The sequence below is a fragment of the Sceloporus undulatus genome, chromosome 5 (genome assembly GCF_019175285.1).
Source record: "Sceloporus undulatus isolate JIND9_A2432 ecotype Alabama chromosome 5, SceUnd_v1.1, whole genome shotgun sequence".
In the NCBI taxonomy this organism is placed as follows: domain Eukaryota; kingdom Metazoa; phylum Chordata; class Lepidosauria; order Squamata; family Phrynosomatidae; genus Sceloporus; species Sceloporus undulatus.
This window is the reverse complement of record NC_056526.1, coordinates 13,491,597-13,501,372: the sequence shown is the minus strand read 5'-3', so window position 1 is coordinate 13,501,372 and position 9,776 is coordinate 13,491,597. Positions and strand designations below refer to the sequence as shown.

Below are 9,776 nucleotides of genomic sequence, written 5' to 3'. Positions count from 1 at the left end.
GGAATGTGTATCACTGGTGGAATACAAAGTAATTTAAGATCTTTTGGCTATTGTAACAATAAAAAGCATTCCAGTACAGATTTTAATTGTTGTTCTTTGTGCCTAACAGTAACATTTATACTCAACAGTATTATTATAATTGCCACTACTAGCACAATTATTACAGTGGGCCCTTGCCCACTGTATGGGATGCGCTGCCCCTTGCACCCCGTGCGCCCCCCACGGCTTGAGCGCATACACTCAAGTCCATGTAAAGCGCGCCCGCATATAACGCGGGCACACTGTACTTCTATTTAATCCTAAGACTAGTTTTGCAATTTGGAATGTTCTCAAAACGTACCACAGATAATAAATGTACTAACAAAATGTCTGTAACTCTATAAATGTTCTTCTTATAAAACATAGGCTTTTTGTTTCTTGATAATTCTGTCACAGTTCAACAGATACAAAATGTTGAAAACTACTGCTATAATCTTTGCAGTGGAAAATAAACTTTAAATGGTTTTCAATAAATTAACTGTTGTACCTGTGTGACCTATCTCTGTGTGAGTCATAATAAAAATGGGGATGAGGAGCAGACAAGGTTTTTTAATCCTATAGGAGGGGTATTTCATTTATAAATGTGATCTTGAACATGCTTAGACATATTGCTTAAAGATAAGGCACCTGAGCAACCTAATGCAGTAGAATATGAATCCAAAATAAATTCAGCAGCAGAATATAAAATATTTCTGCATGAAAAACAAGAAGGTAAAAGTGTAAAAATGTAGAAGTGCTGGCCAGTGGCATCACTAGGGTTGGTGTCACCCAGTATGGTAACTCATGGCATCACCCTCCCATTGAGCTGCCCTTATTTAAACAAAAGAAAACAAAACTAACCCAGATGCCCACCTCTCAGAACCCATTATTAGATCCTACAATAGCCTGCTGTGCAAAATAATCATTTTGCAGAAAAAATATCTCAAATAAGAGCCAACTTGGACACTGATATTATAACAGAAGCAATAGATGAAGTGTCCACAACTCTGTGAAAAAGACTATACTGGATTGGTTCAAGTCTGTGAATACTGAGGACGTGGACAAGCTTCTAGGTAGTGGGGAAAAGACAACATGCCCTCTCGATTGTTGCCTTTCATGGCTGGTAGTCCAGGGTGGAGATGTCATAGTAACGCATGTGACATACATTATTAACGCATCTCTTAGGAAAGGCCAGTTTCCAAGTTGTTTAAAGGAAGCGGTTGTAAGGACACTTCTGAAAAAGCCTTCCTTGGATCCATTGAACATGAACAACTATAGGCCAGTCTCACATCTTCCATTTTTGAGCAAATTGATTGAGAGGGTCATTGCTCTTCAACTCCAAGTAGTCTTGGATGAAACCAATTACGTATCTGGATCCATTTCAAACCGGCTTTAGGACAGGATATGAAGTTGAGACTGCCATGGTTGCCTTAATGGAAGATCTTTGTTTGAGCATCAACAGGAAAAGTGTGACCCTGTTAGTGCTTTTGGACCTCTCAGCGGCTTTTGATACCATCAATCATGACATCCTGCTGGAACGCCTGGGAGAGTTGGGGATCGGAGGCACAGCATTGCAGTGGTTCTGATCCTTCCTTTCAGACAGATTCCAGATGGTGATGCTTGGGGACAGTTGCTCATCAAAAAGGGAGCTTAAATATGGTGTCCCTCAAGGCACCATCCTGTCCCAAGTGCTATTTAACATATATATTAAGCCGCTGGGAGAGAGCATCCAGAGACATGGGGTAGCATGTTATCAGTATGTTGATGACACCCAGACATATCCTCCTGCTAACCCTCTCTCCCCAACCACACCATCTCTTTTGCTGCGCTCCAACATTTTAAAGGGATGCAGATGAACACCATGGTCAGCAACTCATCTGAGCTATATAACCAATGCTGGTATATAGCAGCGTATAACGTGGTTCACAGCCCTCAGTAGACATAACAGCAACGGGATGTCTTCCAGGAACTGAAGAATGCAGGAATCTCCGAGGACTCTCAGCAACCAATGCCAGGCTTCAGCTGATTAACGACCAGACAAGCCAAGTCTCCCGAAGTGCTATCTTTATTTACAGAGTGCTATCCAAATCACCAACGCTATAATACAGATCACATGAATACCAACTCTTACTACAACCCACAAAGCAATCACTGGAAGCTCGTGAGTTTATATAGCCTTCAGACCATGCAGTCTCCCAAACTCAGTTACTTGCTGTGTTACATGCTAAAGTGTCCCCTGTGCAATCCAGCTAGATGTTTCATCATCCAGGCTTAGCGCACGCGGGCACCAGAGTGCCCTTGAGCCTATGAGCATCAGCTGTGTATGATCAGCCTTGTCCTTCCAGTGCTGGATGCTCATGGTCAGACACACACACATCTAAGCATTTCCCAGTGTGCTGACTTTAACCCCTGACAACCACAGCCCATTTCTGCCAAAGGTAGATGTTTGAAAGCCAGTGGCGTCTGTATCCACCTAATGATGTTCCTCATGCTGAAATTCTCAAAATGGCTATAGATGGGGTGCCACCACTGATAAGACCATCTCTGATTTAGCAAGTGAACCTACACAATTTGGTGAACAGACATGTAAGAAAGCTTCAGAAGATGACTTTAGAATCGGGGAGTGTAAGAATGGGAGCAGATTCGTCCACAGGTAACCAAACCCCAACCATTGCAAGATTAAAACATTGAAATCAGGACTTTCAACTGCGCTCAGAAATGAACTGGAAGCTGGGGCAGATATCAAAGCACAAGCATATGATCATATCAGCCATTCCATTTATAGTTAGCAGTTACCAATTTAAATTTTAAGACCATTTTTATAGTCTGTGACACATACAATATCCCATTTGTCCAAAGGGTATATAGGAAGAGCATAGCAGTCACAAGATTATCGCTGTCCAGATAGCGTTCCAGATAGTAATACCCAAACATCATGAAATATACTCATAGCCACTGAGGCCCTCTGTACATGCAGTGAGAATGTTGCATCTAATGAGATACACAAACTAGGAACCCGGTTCCTTAAAAATTGTTCTTTCCCCAAAAGTGCACATCCCAAACAACCGCAGCTAGAACCCAACCAAGTAGGAGCTGACTTTTACGTCTCATGCCAAGAGTAGTACTAGAGAGACTTGCTTCTCATCAAACCCCAGAAAGTCCCTCCCTCTGACAGTCATCGGCACTCAAAGAATTGGGGGGAAATAGTAAACTGATAGAAAGACAAAGTGATAGAAAAGTGCCCTCTGGTGTCTTTTTTTCAAACAGGCAAACAGATCGAGAGCTACCTCTCTCCCTCGTCGTAGTACTAAAGGGACCTCTCTTTCATCAAGCGCGGAAAATGCCTCCCTCTGACAGCGGCCAGCTCTCCAAGAAATGGGGAGAAAAAAGTAAAAGAAAAGAAGGACAAGGTTAGGGGCAAGCGCCCTCTGGTGTCCTTTTGAAAACAGGCACCCAGATCCAGAGATCCCTCTCACACTTGTAGTAACAGTACTAGTAGTAAACGGACCTACTTTTCATCAAACCACAGGAAGTCCCTCCCCCTGACAGTTCTTGGCTCTGGAAGCAATGGGGAAAAAATAGTAAGTGAAAGAATGACAAAATGAGGGACAAGCGACCTCTGGTGTCCCTTTAAAAACACGCACACAGACCGAGAGACACCTCTAACCTTTCCTGCCTGACCTGTTTCTTTGAGTTTGATTCCTCATCTAACACTGGACGAGAGGTACCGCTGGAAGAGTTAGGTTTTAGTTTTTGCAAACAATAAAATAAAATAATTAAGGAACGATGCTTATAATTCATCTTTCCTGTGGTTTGAGGTCTTGTATTTCACAAACTTCCAGCATCAATCAGGAAACCAATAAATAGGCAACAGACTGAATTTTTCAAAATTAAAATAAAGAGAAAAGAATAAACCTTGCTACTTAAAAAGAGAAAAAAGAAACATATTTTTCTGAATACGACATGTTTTGAAAATCTTTTCCAAAGAATAAAAGAAGATAATAACCATAATAATAATCGACAGATAATGTCATACTTTTTAATCATGCTGTCAGAGAGTTCATTGCAGAATGAGAAGGGAGTGAAAAAATCAGGCAGCGTGAATTTTTTCGATAAGAAGTAACGTCGTTAGCTCTCGAATTTCCGGAGAAGGGGCGGGACCTGAGAGGAGAAAGTCTTCCTTTTGGTCCGCCTCACAGGTTTAAAAGCAGACGCTGCAGGATGCCGAGTTCATTTTTCTCGCAGCCTTGGTTGGAAGAGGATCTCTTCAAAAGATACCTGACCAAAGGAAGAGCCGAACAAGAAGACGTTAAGCCATGCGGGGGAACCGGAGGAGTAGAGGAACCCACAAACAGAGGAGAGAAAGTCAGGCCCACCACATCCATCGTACCCTACAAAGCGGAGACCGGTGGACGAGGAAAAAGGAGCCACCGTCGCAAGACCTCCGCCATCCATCGGATGAATGGGATTGTATGGAGCGTGGACTCCTACCGCCATGGGCGGGTTTGCATTCGCCCAAGCCTCAATCTTGCATCGTTGTTATAGATGCGGAGGAGAGGGAAGTGGGAGATGCAGAGGAATACCAAGAACCCCCTAGGCATCTCTTGGAACGGAGCAATCTCCCGGAGGAGGGCTGCTTGCACAATCCCTCTCATCTTTCCTGCGGTTTGAGGTCTTGTATTTCACAAACTTCCAGCATCAATTAGGAAACCAATAAATAGGCAACAGACTGAATTTTTCAAAAATAAAATAAAGAGAAAAGAATAAACCTTGCTACTTAAAATGAGGAAAAAAAAGATCTATTTTTCTTTATAACCAATGTTCCCTTCTCCTTCTGTGTCATGTCTTTTTAGATTGTAAGCCTGAGGGCAGGGAACCGTCCAATTAAAAATATTGTATGTACAGCGCTGTGTAAATTTACAGCACTTTATAAATAAAGGTTAATAATAATAATAATAATAATGTTTTGAAATCTTTTCCAAAATATAAAACAAGATAACAATAATAATAATCAACAATAACCAATTGTCTTTCAAAAATAAATAAATAAATAAACAAACAAACGGAAATGGAACAGACCATTGGGTTGTCTTTCTTAAAAAGCAATTGAAGTAACAGATAGATGACAATCTTTCCTGCTGTCGTTTCACTTCATACGTTTTGCTTCCTTATCTCCTTATTTGAAAAATAAGCCACCATCTTGAGGGAGAGAGAGGCAGGCTTGCACCACCAGCCCTGCCTGGAAGAAGAAAAGCCCTCCCTTCAGCCACCATTTTGAGGGAGATTGTATTGTATTGTATTGTATTGTATTTTTGTACTGTACACCGCTATGATCATTGCAGAATAGCGGTCTATAAATAAAATGTATTATTATTATTATTATTATTAAAGTGCAAAAAATATGTTTACTGTTTTTTGTAAAATAAAAATAACAAAAACTTGCAAATACATCTGGAGTGTGTCTTTTTTCCTTGACTTCATTTTTTCCTCTTAAAATCAGAATAAAATTTATCATTAGTGTATTTTTTTTTTTTACAGAACTGAACTTCTTTATTCTGTTTAAATAACTTTATAACCAGCAATACTTTAAGGCACTTATTATCCAAACTATCTGAAAAGCACCAGGTTGATTGAAGGGGTGTGTATAAGTGAGTACTAAATGGCACAATTATTTCCTCTGATATGAGACAACGTATCCTAAATTATACAATGAAATCTGCTAAAGTTCCACGAGCAGTAAATCAAATGAAAGTAAATGAAAGAAACGGTTGTTAGACCATTTCTGAAGAAACCTTTCCTAGACCCTCTGGTTATGAACAATAATAGGCCAGTGTCTCATTTACCATTTACCATTCTTTAAGCAAGGTGATTGAGAGGGCTGTTGTCCTTCAACTCCAAGTGGTCTTCGATGAAACCAATTAGCTAGATCCATTTTAAACTGGCTTTAGGACAGGATATGGAGTTGAGACTACCATGGTTGCCTTAGCTAATGACCATCATCTAGGCATCAACAGGGGAACCATGACCATGTTGGTGCTTTTAGACCTCTCAGCAGCTTTTGACACGATCATAACATCCTGCTGGAACGTCTGAGAAAGCTAGGAATTGCAGGCGTTGCATTGCAATGGTTCAGTTCCCACCGGGTTCATATATATATATATATATATTGATAGCATTGGGGACAGGATGGTGCCTTGAGGAATTCCACAATTAAGCTTCTTTTTTGGGGAGTAACTGTCCTTGAGCATCACCCTCTAGAATCTGTGTGAGAGGAAGGAACCATTAGTGTATTTTAAAGAGATAAATAAAGATCCACTTGTATGTCAACATACAGTTGACAGTCTCTCAACTTTATTACTTTAACTTTATCATTCCCCACAATCACCCAGCTAGAATCTAGCCAAGGAGGTGCAAGCTATTACGTGCCATTCCAGAGTAGTAGTAGAGGGACCTACTTCTCATGAATCACACAAAGTCCTTCCCCCTGACAGTGTCCAGATCTGGAAAAATGGGGAAAAAACAGTAAAATAAAAGAATGGAAAAGCCATGGGCAAGCACCCTCTGGTACCTTTTTTAAAACGCACACACCTCTCACTCTTGTTTCCTAACCACTTTCTTCTATTTTGATTCTTCATCCATGAAACATATTGCTAACAGTTTTAGATTTTCTTTTAACAAAATAAGAAAAGATACATATAACTCATCTTTCCTGTAGTGCTTCTTTGAAACAATGATGAACACAAAAAATGTTGTATTTTATAATCCTCCACCATAAGTAAATAACTAGGCAACGGACTGGATTTTAAATGAATAAATAAATAAATGGAAAATAATCAAGATGACAACTTGAAAAGAGATATTTTTATTGTATAAAAGATGAATGAAGTACAAATTTTTACCTTTTTTCAAAAAAATAAAATACACTCCTTACCTACTTTTTTGCATCATGATAAGAGAATGAAAAATAATACATATTGAATTTTGCTGAAAATAAACAACATTTTAGAGCTCTTGAATTTACAGAGGAGTGGGAGTTGGGATGGGATATTCTTCTTTCTGGTCTGCCCCATACTCTTAAAAACAGACACTGCAGAATTATTGCACAAAGAAAATCCTGCCATGCAAAAAAGGAAAGACGTTCAAAAATAAGTTTGTACACTGGTAGTGGCCGCTAACTGAAATTGTTGGCTTCTGTGACTATTTTCTTCAAGCATTTCTCCTTGCAGTGCTACCAATTTGCTGTGATTTCTTATGTCTGCATGGTTGAAGAAAAAAAATGCATTCTGTATGCCCTTGTTTTCCCTACAGGACAAGCTGAGTAGTGCAAAACATGTTTGAATCCACCTTCTCAATCTTCTATGATCATAAGCTCACTCTCTTCTTCATTTATGGCAGTTTTAGACTTTTTTGCTTGGGTGGGATTTTTTGAATGAGTCCGTTTACGTTCATTTTGCTGTTTTTTGCATGTAACCTCCATTTTCTTTCGGATCAGGCTTTCTGGACTGGATAATTGAGGTGATCTGACCTGTTGATGAAACAATTTTTATGAATATCATCTGGGCCAAACCAGGTATCACCTGAAATACATGAACACCACTGATTTCAATCTTAGATCTGTTTCTGCACTGTGGCACATGACACCTTCATGTTTACTGGATTTCCCCACTCCATGTGATGCATGAAAAGCAGAAACAACATCTTTCCAAACACCTATTTTATACTGGGCTATTATGGGACCACAGAAATCCAGAAGCATGCATGGTCCGTCTATGTTGTGCAGTTCAGAAATTATTGCAGATTCATTCAGTCAATGTGAATCCTGAGAACTCATTCTTCAGAAGTGTGCCATTTGAAGTGATCTAGTTTCTACTAATTGGTCTCAGACTTACTATTGTAACTAATTGTTCACACTCTACTTGTCAGCAGTGTAGCAGAGCCAAGATGTTATGAAAGTTAACAGCCACACTGCTCAGTTAAGTAGAGCATTCACTGAGTAATTTGTTGGTACTCAACAAAGTAGAAACAGGAGAAGACTGTTTTCATTTTGAAATTTCCCATGTTCATGTTAAGATATTTCACTGCTAGAAATAGAAATCCTGCCACTATAGAAATCATATTTAATCTATTTTTCTAACACCTCAAAGACTTGGCAGTACTTTGAACCCTCTCAGGAAATCAACCTAATATAGGGTACTGCCTGCTCCATAAATATTACATTTGATACCTCATGGAAAGATTGTTGAGTTAAGGACTTAATTTACATCTCACATAGAAAAGACTTATAATTGAATCCATCTGATGCATTTAGTAAAAGCAAATCAAGAAAATACAGAAAATAAGATTATAACGGATCCAACAGAATCAAGAAACAGGAGGGACAAGTGTTTCAAAGCTAGAGTGGTTCAATATACATGTTAAACATTTGTTTTTTAAAAACCATATTTAATTAAATCTTACCTTAGCAATACTGTTTTTCCTTGTTATCACTTGCATATTGATAACATGACCCTTATTTTTCAGAAGATCAGCTCTGGGACCTATCTTCACATAGGATATTGTAGCAAATGCTGTAAAACTAAAGTCTTCCCTGCAAGAAAAAAACAAAGCATCTTTGTATGAAAAAGGAGAACTGGAAATGGAAATTTAAAAAGGAAGCGGAATGGAAACAAGGGCAAAACTCTATGGATCTCTGGTATTAGCAACAGACTTAGGTGGCGATCAGTGGAAGACCATGTTCGGCATCTGTTGCTTAATCTTACTGAGCCATAAATACTTTGCTGTTGAGGATGCACACATGGTTAACACTACGTTAATGAATGTGTGAGTATTATTGGAGGGTAAAAAGATGAGTCTGTGCGTGCTTGTCATCACCCAATGCCGAGAAATGGAAAGAAGGTCCTACTCATGTTCATTTATCAGGGTACCTAACTGCATAGAGCACTGTAAGTGTGCTTAACCAAAACACAAGGCTGGGCAATGTCTTTGCCCTCCATTTTACCTTCACAGAACACAAGCCTCTCTGACCCCTCCCATGCAAAAAAATAATGCCCTAGAAGCCATTGAAGGATGAGCCATCAATCGTACTCTAAGCGTACTTTCCCCAAACCCTTTTTGGTTTCTAAAACAGACCTGACTGGCCAAAAACAGGGGGGGGGGTAGGAATTGCATTTAGAGAGTGAATTGTGTCCTCCAGGGCCTTCTGGGAGCACAAATTCTCTTTTTTGCCTGGGAGTGGTTCTTCAAACCTTGCCATTCAACACATCCAGGTCTCCTGTGAGGCAAGCAGGTGCAGGGGATGGACCAGAGTCTGTGATCTCATCCTTCTGCTAATTGAAAGTTCTCATGTATTCAGATAATGCCTCACAAAGCTAAAGAGCTGGAAGGTTTTATACTCACTTCAGGTACTGCTGCAGTATCAAATGGGCAATGATTCTCTCCAGTACCTCACGTGGAAGCTTGGGAGCAACAACATCTCGTACTCCTAGTTTTGACAAACCTTTCCCAAGCCAGGCATCAGTCAATTTTAGAGGAGTGAATTTCTCCTTCATGTGGTCCACTTGCTTTAAAATCTTGATGAGATCCTGACAGTGCCCTGTCACATTCATATTTTCAAATGCTGAATGCCATTTGGGTACAGAGAAGATGAAAACACAAGTATTAGTCTCAAGTACTCAATGGGGCCAAAGAGGATAAAAAAGGCCATTAAAAGCACACTCTGTCCCAGACTTAGCCAAGATCATCCAGTAGGTTTCCATCCA

At 39.8% G+C, this 9,776-nt stretch overlaps 1 protein-coding gene across 2 annotated transcripts in view; it reads right to left on the bottom strand.

Annotated features, from left to right (window-relative positions):
* Positions 1-6,859: 6,859 nt before the first annotated feature.
* RECQL (RecQ like helicase) overlaps positions 6,860-9,776 on the bottom strand; it is a 23,488-nt gene continuing 20,571 nt past the window's right edge. For both annotated transcript variants that reach the window (XM_042470095.1, XM_042470096.1), the window contains exons 13-15: positions 9,415-9,634; positions 8,476-8,605; positions 6,860-7,543 (exon numbers count right to left, since the gene is read on the bottom strand). In XM_042470095.1, coding sequence (XP_042326029.1) covers positions 7,367-7,543; positions 8,476-8,605; positions 9,415-9,634 — 527 coding nt within the window. In that variant the 3' untranslated portion in view covers positions 6,860-7,366. The remainder of the gene's footprint in view (positions 7,544-8,475; positions 8,606-9,414; positions 9,635-9,776) is intronic.